At 36.5% G+C, this 14,468-nt stretch overlaps 1 protein-coding gene across 1 annotated transcript in view; it reads left to right on the top strand.

Moving 5' to 3' along the window:
* Positions 1–14,468, top strand: part of LOC145671415 (piezo-type mechanosensitive ion channel component-like) — a gene marked incomplete in the record, with an annotated part of 344,967 nt that overhangs the window by 203,288 nt on the left and 127,211 nt on the right. Inside the window, 2 exon segments of the mRNA XM_081740588.1 lie at positions 4,255–4,521; positions 6,281–6,428. Of these exon segments, the coding sequence (XP_081596714.1) occupies positions 4,255–4,521; positions 6,281–6,428 (415 nt within the window).

Raw genomic sequence — 14,468 nt, 5'->3', positions numbered from 1 at the left:
CGTCCCCCCAATGGCTACATATCAAAGCGTGTGGCAAAAGTTGAACAACTAATACTTAAAGATAGATGTTAGCGTTTAGGACCTATATCACAAGGACAAGGATACTTCTGTCAACAGATTAGTAACTATAGATAAATGCTGAGCGTATCTGTTTGACCCCGAAACCAGAAAAATTGGTAAGACGTGAAAATATACCTTATGCTCTGGTTTCCCAGAGGTTTCCCAGAAAATATACAGCATTTATCCGATAAGATCATGTTTGTGTTTTGAGACCATGACGGTGTGATTTTGACTGATTATTATTTACCATAAGGATTTACAGTCATAAGAACCTGCTGCAAAAATTACAAGATGATACCAAAGCAGAGATGGTGTTTGCTCTTAAAATATGTTTCTGCTTGCGGACAATTCATCTATTCACTGAACAGTACAAATACTCACTTTTATACGACAATGTGCCTACGAACCTTTGCCCCCGCCCCGCCCATCATATTCACCTGATCTGGCTCTGTTCGTTTACTTCCGGAATATGGAGAAATACTTGCGCGCTAGGCGACGTTTTAGATAACGACGAGGATACCTAGTTTGTCTTCAATTCCATTGACTTGTATGTATATGTTATTAATGGAGTGAATCGTATGTGTGAGAAACGAAAGGCGGCGCAACGTGAATATGTAGAAAAGGGCGCGTGCATGGACCAAATTGTAGATTCCTAGCTCATTTTTATCATGGTAAAGGTAAGAACTTTCTGATCTCGCCTCGTACAGGGCGGTACAAAACACTGGATTTCCTACTCAATTAATATCCATCATCATCATCATCATAGGTATTATGTTATTATTGGTAGATCATCTGCCGCAACTGAGAAACTTCCATGTACCACGGTCTTCAGTTGATCTTGTAGTTTTTTACGTACGTTTGTTCTATTTTAATATCGTCCATCTAGTGTAGCCACTTTCGCCCCTCATTGATTTCCTTGCCACCGTATTTTGTATGTCTCTCATGATACAGTTTATTCTCAACCAGTGTCATAACTAGTTTTTCTTCCTCTTTTCAATTGCATCTATCAGGATTATGTTTTCTTCCCCACTATTTAAAACACCTAATTTGCTCATTCGCATTCCGTTCGACCCAGCTGACTCTCCATTCTTCTCCACACTCACATTTCGAAAGCTTCCGTCTTTTTTCATCGGTTTTGCGAATTACCCATGTATGAAGCGTGCCCAGTACAATACTTCACATGAAAGATTTTATATTTTTTTTTCTAAACTCTTTAGTTAAGGACCCACAAAAGACTTTTCTTCCCCCTAAATACTTTCTCACCATTTATACCCTTGCTTGCTTTTATTTCAGATTCACACTTCATATCATCACTAATAATACTACCCAGCTATCAAAAGCTAGTAACCTGTTCAATTTTCTCTCCTCCTATTTCTATATTTGACACCGACCGCTTCGGTCTAGTTACCATGACTTTTGTCTTTTTAACGTTTATTTTCATATTATATATTTTTTACAGCACTTCCTGAAGTTTTCTGACATTATTATTATTATTATTAAAATAAGATTTAATATAAAATGAATTTAACTTGCTCTATACTGATCAATGAATTATCCTTAAATGGATGTTCCACTAAAGTACCTATGCAATAAGAGACTATGGCAAATGAATGATGATGATAATGAGTTTGATATTAATATGCTTTCCGCATCTTACTAACAGTAATAAGCGTGATAATTATTTTTTTATCTATCGCGAAAAAAATTACTTCTGAAGTTTCTCAAGTGTTTCCAGGATTTTTAGACTTTTTCTCTCTTTTTATCTGTTATCATTCCACGGAAGTCTTTTGTTTCTTCTGCAAATTTTGCATTTTTCTGCAACCTTATAGGGCATCATTTCCTGTAAATGTACTGTAGGTCACAATATGTTTTCACATGTGTATTTTCTGCAGTCTTTTTATTTTTTTTATTTAGTAGATGTTGGTATCATGATTATATGAGGTTACATGTGTTTTAAGTGCACCATTGTTCCAAATTATAATAAATAAAATAAAACCTAATTGTAAATACACTTACAATAGCTGTGAACTAATGTTGAAGTTATATTAGTAAAAATTATTTCAATTATTGTTAGAGTTTGTTTAATAAGCACTCCTGAAAAGTAGTAGTATACACAATCAGATATTCGCAAATAAGATTTGATTTGTTCTGATTTTTCAGTTTAGCGTCCCTTTTTCAACAGCGGGGCTATATGAAACGTGGACCTAACGCTTAACGTGGAATCCGAGCCACATGTGCTCCCGCCGGGAATCGAACTCAGATTTCCCACGCCAAAGGCGCTTCCGCTAACTGCTTAGCCACGAGGAAGCTCTATTCTCAAATTAGATTGCCATATAATAGGAACTCGAATTAATTAAAATTGCGTATGTAAACGCTAATTGATAAATAATAACTGAAACCTCCCTGCTGATTGAGCAGCTATCGCGTGTGCCTTTTGTGCACGTGGTCTCAGGTTCGATTCCTTTTAAGTTCATAATTATTCCCTTTCATTAGTCATCCATCTCCCTTAACCTAAAGAGCATAAGCATGGGACCCCAAACGAAAATATCGTTTCATTCCTTTCAGATAACTGAAATAGGTTTAAAATTTTTATTTAGGCCCGCAAGTATTGTATTCTTTACAATAATAGTAAGTATAGTTCAGTAAGATGAAAGATATATCAATGAAATGTAATCAGATGGTAGTGTTGTCTTCCTCCATTTAATATCAGCTTTCATTTAAATAACTATAATAAATAATAGATAGATTGAGGAGGAGGAGGAGGAGGAGGAGGAGATGATGATGATGATGCTGATGATGATGATGATGATGATGATGATGATGATGATGATGTTGTTGATGATGATGATGATGATGATGATGATGATGATGATGATGATAAGAAGAAGAAGAAGAAGAAGAAGAAGAAATTGACTTTACTGCACTCATTGTGGTGTTTTGTGGTGTAGATCCGAAGATTATATGAAACCATCGGGAAAAAATACATTCTTCCAAACAACAAGAGCAACAAAAAAATCACAGTCGTTGCACTTATATCGATGTTATCCATGAACATACAATAAGTAAACATATATATATATATTGAAATGTGTGTAGGTAGAGTCAATAATGGACCAGGAACATTTATATAAAAATACAAAATACCGATAGTCTTTGTGTTTACAAAGTTCTTATAATAGAATCTCTTTTATCACCAAGGTTGAAGGATTCGTCGCTGCACCTCAAACAACCGCTATGTGACATTTTTGTCGAAAATGAGTTATGTCGTGCAAATAAACCAGAAAGCTGTCAGGCAGCATCCCTCATAATGTCATAAGTTAATAGTCAATTGTTTCACCGCAACAATGAAAAATTATAGATTGAAATTAAAGGCTTCTGGTTCTCATCACGTACGCATTGATTAATGTATACAAATCCTCTGTGTGCTTATAAAGGCGCAAAAGGTGCTATATAAACACAAAAATAGAAATATAATACTGTTGAAGCAAGCTACAATAGTGTCCAGTGCATAATATACGCAGAACCAATTTTATTATATTTTTCAAGTGTTTCCGCGTATTTGACAAAATTTTAAGAGTTCGGAATTTTTTTGGTTCTCGTGAAAAGTTGTGGTTTTAACACATAGCGATTCTTCAAGATGCAGGGACAATATATCGTTTCATACGGGAACCCTTTCGCTCATAGCAGCCATCGGGATGTCTTATAGTGACTCCAGGTTATGATCCTAGAAAACCTCAGCTCATAGCGCCCTCGTGAAATATGGTTGTGTTGAGGAATCCCCTTCGTTTCAGAGCAGCCTCCAGGGATGTTAGGATAGGTATAGCCCCTTAGTCCAAAGGGAGTGGTTAACTGATGCCTCCTTCCTCTGTGGTTCCTCTTTTATGGGCCCTCTTCTGGTGGCTCGTCTTCTTTCGGTTTTCTTCGTGTCTTCCTGTTCTGTGTATCGTCTGCTTGTTTGTAAACGTTAACACGTGTCGTTCATAAACATGTGCTCATGTTGTGATGTGGGGATCCTTATAATATAAACAGGTCGAGTTCGAAGACGACCTCCTTTTTTAAAGTAGGTTAAAAATTGTCGATCGGAATGCATAAAATGTACGAGTATTAAAGAGCGAAGGTTAACGAGACATTTTAAAATAAATTTTAATTCACTAGTTTCTGTAATATATCTTATATAATTTTTAAATTTTTCAGGCTTGGAGCATCACTTACCACAGTTGGCTTACGTTCGTATTGCTGTTATGGGCCAGTGCTTTGTGGATGATGCCAAATCAAAGACGTTCGATGTTACAGTGTTCGCCGTTTTTGGTATTATATGCAGAATTACTGCTTATAGCTCAGTATATATATGGAATGGATTTAGAAGATTCAGAGCTACCTCAGGAAGTAGAAAATGTTAATCTTAACCAAATTGGTCTAGTCAAGTACAAAATACTACCGTGTAAACCACTATTAGTAAAGGTTAGCATTTGTATCTTCAGAATGTTATTAAATAGTGCATGAAATATATTTAGATAGTTAAATGTAAATGAGAACTTGTTTTTACAATTTTCTGAAGAAATTCTAAATTATAAGTAGGAATCAGTTTAAGTCACATTCGCTAGATTTGTTTCTTTCTTTGTATTTGGGTACTGTTTATCAGCAATGTCGTTAATGTCGCTGAAAAGCTACTGAATTGTAAACATGAACAGGGAAGTTTAGGAATAGATTTTACTAAAGATTTCAAACTGGTCTTGTATTAATATATTGTCCTAATAATAGCATTGTAAAACTGAGCAAAATCTAGAAAAACTCTCAGGATAGCTGGCCTCGGAACTTGAACTCGGAACCTCTCGATTATGTATAACGTTAACCGTTCATGCATGAGTCATTTATTTATTGCTATTATTAAATATTCGAATTTCGATCTTACATTATAATGGTAGGTTTTGCTATTAATCTTTTTGGTGCGACTTTGAAATTAAGTCTGTACAGTTTCGGGTTCTTGTTACTACAGACATAGGAATAGGCACATAAGCATTTTCAGCAGAATTGGAGAACCTACAGGCATATCATACCATTTCTCAAAATGTCGTCTTATACTTTTTGTAAAATGCGATATGCTTGTGAGTTACTGAATTTTGTCGAAAAGGTTGCAAGAATTACCGAAACTGTACATATTTAATTTTACAAGGCGTAGCGAAAAGGTAAGTACAAAACTTATCGTTTTTAATTATTACCAATATGCGCCAATTTCATTAGATAAACATTGTAAACTCATTTTTCTAACTTGCTAACTCACTACCATTAATCAACGAATGCATAGTGTTGGAGAAAGTTACTGTGCAGTGGGAAATTCGTAATAACATGAAAGTGTTTCGGTACTATATTGCTTACTATATTAACGGTAATGCACTTAGCAGTAGATAGAGTTATGTCATACAAATATTCTCAAATGCTACATTCCTTCTGACATAAGAGTAAGAGTAAGAGCGGGCTCATATTGCCCGTTCGTAGTGAGTGATGTTGACAAATTAGCTGCGAGTATTCCTGATGGAACATGTGTTCCGTAATGATGGGAAGATAACGGATGCCGTTCATTAAAAGTTCTCCCAGCAATTTTCCGTTGTAGAAGTGTGCTACACCTAATGCTGTATCGAATTTGATAGTCAAATTTCGTGTATCAGGCAGTGTTGTAGAAGCTTCCCAAGCTGGTAGATCTTCAAGTTCATAAGAGGCAGTAAGGGGTATCCAGGATGTGTTGCTGAAAAGTCGAAAAACGTTAGTAATACAGTTATCTCAACGGTCTCATATATCAAGGAACAAACCATCTATTTAAATATTTTCTACTACACAGTAATTTTGCTCAAATAGCCTTATATTATTCTTGGGTTTAAGATGCGTTTTTTTTTTTTCAGTAAATAAGAAAGTAACATTTTGCTACAAATAATCACAACATGTAAAGGTTCTACTCCCTCTCACCTCCACGAAAATCCTAAAAGATGAACTTTGTAATAACAATAAGAATTTGGTGATAATAATTCGAAAAACTATCTTTTTTAATGTGTTTTTGTATTTCAAATGCCTGACAAACCTGACAAATGATTGGCCAACATTTCTTGCATCAATTAAGTTTGATATTTTTACAAAGTCTGTTCAATGCTCTTAATTACACTATTGATATTTTGTATAATATTCATATTTAAACTAAATATTTTGTATAATATTTATGTCCTTTCAGAGCCTATATACAGTTATGTTCTGGATTACACTGCGGCAGTTCATGCAAGAACGGTGGGAAGCAAGGAATGCTTCTGCGCTTGAAGGGGTTGCAACAGAGCCATTCAACATTACAGTCACCACCACGTCATCAGGTCAGCTCATTTCAGGTGAGGGCTTGATGTCCTCTCTATTGATTAATGGCGTTGTAGAAATAGATACGTTGAAGATATATAGTTAAACCCTTTATTAGTATCCAGTTTGATGAGTCAATTTTTATAAACTAAAAATATATTAAAAAAATAAATAAAAATATATACAGGGTGGCCAGAAAGTCCCTGTACACCTGCACTTTTCTTTGTCCATATGAAGACATTCTATCCTGCTAATTCTGATAGATAGCACATTTATCAGAGAAAAGAACACACTCACGAGTAGGAATGGTGAGGAAGACCTCCAACAAGATCCTGCATGCTTCCTGTCGGCTATTGAAGTGATCGTAGGCTAGTTTATTGATGGCCAGTGGCCCGAATGTGTGCAGGCTTAAGTACATTTTGATGTGGAGCTGCATTGTGCTTCTTCTAATTCCAAGTTCTACAGAACGCTTTCTGGTCGACTTACAGGGTGAAAGAATCACTAACTAACTTCTGCACACGTTTTCTTTCAGGTTGATGGACGATCAGAACGAGGGCATCCAAAACACTTTCGCAAGCAAAAAGCTTTCTTCACCCATTTGATCAAAGTCTCCGACGTGGTGGCTCCTGACGGAACCATTCACGAAACATATCCATCTCCTGCGGCATATTTTCGTTGTAGTGCTTCTATTCGTGGACCCACATACATACCACTAAGCATTCCTCTAATTACTACTGCCCCTACTACTACTACAAGCATTCTATAATACTACTACAGGAAATAAAAACAACAACAAAAATAACAATTACTAGTACTATAAAAACTACTGCTACACTGGGCAATTGTTTTTAGAGAACTTGAGTTTTGAGGAGGGAAGAGATTATTAGTTTTGGGGGGGAGTGCGCCATCAGCTTTGGGGGGGGAGGGTGGGCACCCCTGGTCACTGGTATGTGCCGTTGTTGTTCAGCAATCACAAAAAGGCGAGACAATGAACTGGTCAATGCACAGACTTGATTGTTCTCCCTCCGGGGCAGTCACGTGGCAGTTACACAGCAATCACGTGACAATTCACGTGACGACCTGTTGCCATATCAATGATCAGGATGAAAGGATCAAATCTTAAATATCTTTAACATCTTACATTGTTACACGCATGTAGTTCATTTAATTCAAGTGTAAAGGGACTTTCTGGCCATCCTGCACTTGAACCCGCCGTGAGTTAATCTTGATTTTTTACTTTGAAATTTTCGCTAAGTTAAATTCTTAAACTTTTCAAGAGCTTGGGACACTAAGCAAAAGTCAAGTAATATTAAAAGGAGTAAATTATATCAAGTGTTTCAGATAAAATATTCAATGTATTAATCACAAATGGATGGAGATAGTAGGATGAAACCAGCAGTGAGATAAGAAAATGTGAAAGGGTGCATTTCTACCACGGATCCTTGGTGTGTCACCCGAAAATTTTAAATGGAAGTTATTCCGGGTCTTCGTAAACGGTATTATATGTAGAAATATTTTCCCTATATAAGTTGCTTGTTTTCCATGGTCTTTTCAATGACTTATTAGATGGCGTAACTTGCCATGACATGAAGTAACTGATCTTGCAGGGCAAGTACAACGCTCCACTCGATGCGCTCTCTAACGTTTTCGTTTCATCCTTTTATCTCCACCCGTTTTTGACTCATAAGCACTAGAGTTTTATCCGAAACACTCGGTATAAGAGTGACGTAAAAGAGTAATATCACATTTTTGTACTATCCTTGTATATTTTCATTCCGTTCACTTTTTTTTCTATTTACCACCATTAAGTTATGGCAGCGACTAGAGGAACGAACTCAACTGCATTTGATTACGTGAACTAACTAACCAACTAACTCTATGGCCTATGGAACCCGGAGGTTCAATGCCGCGTTCACAAAAGCTCTCTACTGACTTCTATCCTTAGCTAACTGCATCCTGTTTCTACTTTGTATTCCAATCTCTGCGAGATCCATCTTAATATTGTCCTCCCATCTGCGCCTAGGTCTTCCTAATGGCCGTTTTCCGATTGGTCTTCCAGTCAAGACTTTGAAAGCATTTCTGCTTTCTTCCATTCTAGCTACATGACTCGCCCACCTGAGCCTCCTAGACTTGACGACCCTAACAATGTTGAGTAAACCATATAAATTATGTAGTTCCTCGTTATGAAGTTTCCGCCATTCCCCATTCCCGTTCCTCTTAGGTCCGAATATTCGTCTCAGGATCTTGTTCTCAAATACTTTCAGTCTATGTTCTTCCCTCAGAGTAAGTGACCATGTTTCGCAGCCATACAGAACAACAGGCATGATTATCGTTTTGTATATTTTAAGCTTCGATTACGTGAACTACTTTTTAAATAACATTATTATTTAATTTTAATAATTGTATGTTAAAACTATTTTGTTTATTACAAACTAAATCCAGTTGTTATTTAAAAAGTAGTTCACAAGATTCCAAGACCTGATAAGTAATCAAGTTGAAGTTGAGTTCGTTCCTCTAGTCTCTGCCTTAACTTAGACTTTGGGAGAAATGTTATTCTGGTAACACTGTAATTTCTATGAATGACTAAACTAACTAACTAACTCTATGGCCTATGGAACCCGGAGGTTCAGTGCCGCGTTCACAAAAGCTCTCCACTGACTTCTATCCTTCGCTAATTGGATCCAGTTTCTACTTTGTATTCCTATCTCTGCGAGATCCATCTTAATATTATCCTCCCATCTGCGCCTAGGTCTTCCTAATGGTCGTTTTCCTATGGGTCTACCAGTCAAGACTTTGAAAGCGTTTCTACTTTCTTCCATTCTAGCTACATGACCTGCCCACCTAAGCCTCCTAGACTTGACGACCCTAACAATGTTGGGTAAACCGTATAAACTATGTAGTTCCTCGTTATGAAGCTTCCGCCATTCCCCATTTTCGTTCCTCTTGGGTCCGAATATTCTTCTCAGGATCCTGTTCTCAAATACTTTCAGTCTATGTTCTTCCCTCAGAGTAAGCGACCATGTTTCGCAACCATACAGAACAACAGGCATGATTATCGTTTTATATATTTTAAGCTTCAAATTCCTCGACAGAATTCGCGACGACAAGAGATTTTGAACCGAATAGTAACACGAATTCCCTGCTTTTAGTCGACATTTAATTTCTTCGTGAATATGATTTTCGTCTGTTAATATTGATCCTAAATATTTGAAAGTATCCACTTTATCAAAAGTATTATTTAATATTTTAACGCCTCCATAATTTGCCGTATTACGGTCCCGACGCACTTCCATGTATTTAGTTTTCTCTGCATTTACTTCTAAACCCATGTCCCTGCAAGCGTTTAATAATATCTCTGCATTTATTTCTACTGTTCTCCTATCATCCCCTATTAAATTTACATCGTCAGCATATGCCATAACCTGGTGAATGCCGTTCAACTCTAGGCCCTGGTTGCTATCTTTGATTTTCCTTATGGCGTATTCCAGCACAAAGTTAAATAATAATGGCGACAACGCATCTCCTTGTTTCAGGCCATTTTCGACGTGGAAGCTCGTGGACAAAAATTTTCCTACCCGGACTTTACTTTGGGATTCACTTAAACATATCTTAATTAATCTAATTAGCTTTCTCGGCATTCCAAGCTCTGTAAGAACGTTGTATAATGTTTCTCTCCTAACCGAGTCGTAAGCCTTTCTAAAATCAATAAATAGTTGATGTACCGGGGTATTGTATTCCCACTTCTTTTCGAGTATTTGGCGAATGGTAAATATTTGGTCGATAGTTGATCGATTTCGTCTAAATCCGCACTGATAATCTCCAATAATTTCATCTGCGTATGGGGTCAATCTTGCTAGCAGAATATTTGAAAGGATTTTATAGGATGTTGACAGCACTGACAATTCTTCAGATTCATATTTTCTGTTGTAGAATAACATTATCTATGATTGTGGTAAGTTGCATTTCATTATCCCCTTCCATTTATGAAAAACAAGCAAAAGAATAATTGTAAATTTTATGTTATTTTTAGTAAGGCAGGCTCTTAAGAGTTTGAACTTAGCGAATGCGAAATTTCACGATGTGAATATATTTACGTTGGAAAAGTATAATTCAAGTATGTCGTATTTCGTTGTGATATGAATAAGCACTTTGAGAGAAGAATAATGGCTTCTCATTTTTGTGTCTACTTATTGTATCACGAATGTACATTGACTTCAAATACTTTATTTGAAGAAGATATTCCTAATTAAGTCACATTTAAATGCTCCAAGTTTTTCAATTACAAACGAACTTTAGCGGTACGTCTGCTTAATATTCTAAGCCAGTTAATGGTCCTCCTCGCACTAGATCCCGGGTTCGATTGTTGTGGCAGAGTATAGAACGCATTACAATGGTTCAGATCCTACTTTAAACCGGAGGTCTTATCTTATAAAGCTGAGCTGCTGTTGACAAAGGACGAAAATATAAATCAATTAATCAAACACTCAATATAAGCCAGTGCTTCTCATCTTTCAAAAACATCAAAGTCGCCTGAAAGTATAGGATAGCTGTAAAGTCTAAATTTCAGTGGCGTACGTAAGGGGAGATTTCGAGTTTTAACCTCCTCCTGAGCAAGATCTAATGAAAAAATAAACTTATTGGGATATATATACAAAAATCAAGTGTGTCTTGAGAAAGGATATGACATCAAATGCTTGAACCCACCTGATGAAATTCTGCATACACCACTACCAGATCTAATGTAAAAGCTAACAAACACCATATTATCTTGAAATGAAAGATCCACCACATATCTGCCCTAATTTGCAATATGCTTCCTCAAACATTCCACCTTATTTCTTAAGTTGTCTTGAAGACATGAAAATCCCTGTTGTAATGGTTTCCCCAAGATTATAGATGATTCATATCCTGGATTTTAATAACTTTCAAAATCCCTATATGCCAGTCACTGGAATTGAGATCATGTGATCGGTATGCTCAATTCACAGCCTGTTTCTCTCAATCAAGCGTCTAGGAGACATCATCCAACAGCCATGTCATCACGACAACATAATATTGTTGGTTTCTATAAGTTTGGACTTTATACACATTCTATACGTTATAACTCGTCTTCTTCAGTTGTTAATCCAAAGCTCTCTAGGCATCGCGATTTTCTGCTAGCCTCTTCATGGTCAAATATTTAGGACAGCCGGTGTCCTCCATTATTTCCTTGATGAATTCTAGTCGTGGCTAGTCCCTATTATTCCTGTTTTCGACTGTACCCTCGATGATGATGATAATAAGTCCATCGTGTCTCAGATGACCTATCTAAGTAGTTCTTTTCCTTAATGTTTCCCACAAGCGTGGCGTTGTCTCTCCAGCTCTCCTCACACCTCATCATTAGTTACTTTGTCAATCCAGGAAATTTTCAACGTACGTCAGTAACACCAATATTCGAATGCCAGTATCTTTTCTTTTCTTATGTCCAAATTTCACTGTCATAAAGTAATACACTCCAGACAAAGGTCTTATAAAGATTCTTTCTGTGAAGCATGTCAGTGTTCTTGGAAGTGAATATGGTACATTTCTTGTTGAAGGCAGTTTTTGTCTGATGTGTTGTTACAGTTTCAAGCTTGGCTCTCCAGTCGGATGTTATTTTGTTTCCAAATTCCTTATCTCAATAAGAGTATTACAAAACTAAACAAAATTATAATAATAAATTTGTGTTGTAATTGTTGTTTGTTTATCTCCCAATAATAGTTTACGAAATAGATTTCATCCTGAAAGAGAAAATAAATAATAACGTTAGAAAGAGTGAGCGAGTGAGAGAGAGAGAGAGAGAGAGAGAGAGAAAGAAAGAAAGAAAGAAAGAAAAGATGATAATGGGGAACAAACTCCACTTCTCTTCAGACATTAGTGGCCCGTGTAACAGTCGCTAACGTTCTCGTCTTTGGTGCTAGCGGTCCCGGGTTCAATTCCCGGTGGGGACACTTCAGTCGAGAAAGTGTAAAAGTTTTTTTCAGAGTAGCCATTCTGATGAGGTTTTCCTGGGTTTTCCTCATTTACACCGGCAAATGTCGGAATGGTACCTAACATATAGGTCCCAGACCGCTTCCTTTCTTTCCCAATCCTTTCTTCCTTCCCTTTTCTCGGATAGTATGATCACCGAGGGACATCATCCCTTATACGTGACGGGGCGAACATGACCATAAATGCCGAAAGCACAGAAGTCTAATTCCTAATCCTCTTCTCCATACATTAGCAAACTAAGCGAGAGCGCGGTGGCTCAGTGGTAGAACGTTGACCTCCTCTGCTTGGGGTCCATGGTCCGATCCTAGCTCGCGCCGTGTGGACTTTGTGGTGGACAAACACCGTGCTCGTGGGTTTTCTCGGGATTCTCCCGTTTCCTCCCACTTTCTTCATTCTACTATTTCACTCATCTCTCATCATCTCCTTTAGCCAAACCGGGACGTAAAGCTTAAAGATTTCATTTCATTTCATTAGCAAACTAAGCTAGAAAGAGGTTAGTGCATTTGTTAATTTTTTCGTTGTGTATCGAAGACCTTAGGTTGGATTGTTTTAGTTATGTTGCTTAGTGTGCTTAGTAGAAACAAAGTTTTCGTCAGTGAAGAAATTGTAGTTTTATTAAAATAAAAATTAAATCTGTCGAAAAAGCAAGTTACATTTAATAGATAATAGTGTTGCCGACACTGTAACACTATTATTTATTAAAAGTGATTTACTTTTGTTAGATTTGACTTTTATTTAAGGCAATGCAGTTCCAAAGCTAGAAGGAACAGCATTCAGATTATGTTTTATATAAGGAGTGGATCAAAAATTACTTTACAACTTTGAAAACCCATATTGATGTATTCATTTATTTTACAGGCATGGTTTTCGTGTCATTTTGTAGCAAAATATATCAAGTTTTGACTCACGTAGTACACTAGTTCAGAAACAAGCCACCGCAAGCGCTAACAGCAGTTGCAGCAAAGATTGCTGCCCTTACTGTTTCCGATCGTGCTAGCTGTGTGTTTTGGTTTGAAGAATCTAAGGCTGCAACAAATGTGCAATGTAATTTTTGTACAAAATATGGTAAAGATCCTCCCAGTAGACCTATTATTTATCAGTGGCATAAGTGTTGTATTGAAACTAGATGTTCGGTAAGACATAACAAATCTTCAGGTCGTTCTCGTACGTGTGAAAACGTTGTAGAGCAAGAAATCGACTTCAGATGAGATGTGTGTCGCATCACCAATTTAAGCCACATTAAACCTCTTTAGGTTTAAGGTAAAAACTTATGTATTCTGCTATAAAATGACACCAAAACCATGTCTGTAAACTAAATACACAAATCCATATGAGTTTTCAAAGTTGTAAAGTTCTTTTTGATACATCCTGTATAATTTGAGCAAATTGTAAGAAGCTTTAAAAAAAAAAAAAAAAAAAAAAAAAAAGTTGGTAGAAAGAGAAAATCTGAAGAAAGAAAAAACGATGTTTCGTATTTCCGTATTGCAGGACTACATCAAGATAAAGTGTTATATTTGTGGATTCCTGCGCCTTTCCTCATATGGTACGAGGAATTCGCGTTTCATCGAATATCCGCCCAAGGCATAGGCTGAACATAAATTCTAAAGCGTAATTTCCCTTAACGCCCAAACCTGTCTTTACTTTGAACGTTTTAAAAAGTAGTTTCTCACCTATATAGACGTCAATAGTTCCTCACTTAAACTTAGTTTCTCGTTCATACAGCATTATCTGCGCCGTTTCAACAATTTAATGGTTACACACAATTAAAGAATGGTATGAGGTATTAACCAAGGAGGATGGACTTGTATAGTCATAATATATTCCCATTAGAAAATGAATCTGGGTTTCATGTACCAAACTTTGAGGTTTGAAGAACTTTTACTAATTTATGGAAATAGAACCTTTCACTTTCGCTTCTTCTACTGTTACTAAAATTTGATAGATATTTTTACATGTCAAAAGAGAAAGCTTGAGGTGAGAAAGTTTAAAGTCCCTATGTATACTTTATACTCCCTTAATCACTTGCATTCAACTCTAAGTTAGTGTCAATCACTTTTTGTCGATTA

This window comes from Thermobia domestica, chromosome 2, assembly GCF_964235325.1.
Source record: "Thermobia domestica chromosome 2, izTheDome1.hap1.1, whole genome shotgun sequence".
Lineage (NCBI taxonomy): Eukaryota > Metazoa > Arthropoda > Insecta > Zygentoma > Lepismatidae > Thermobia > Thermobia domestica.
Note: the sequence above shows the minus strand (reverse complement) of the source record. Positions and strands in the feature narration are given on the sequence as shown.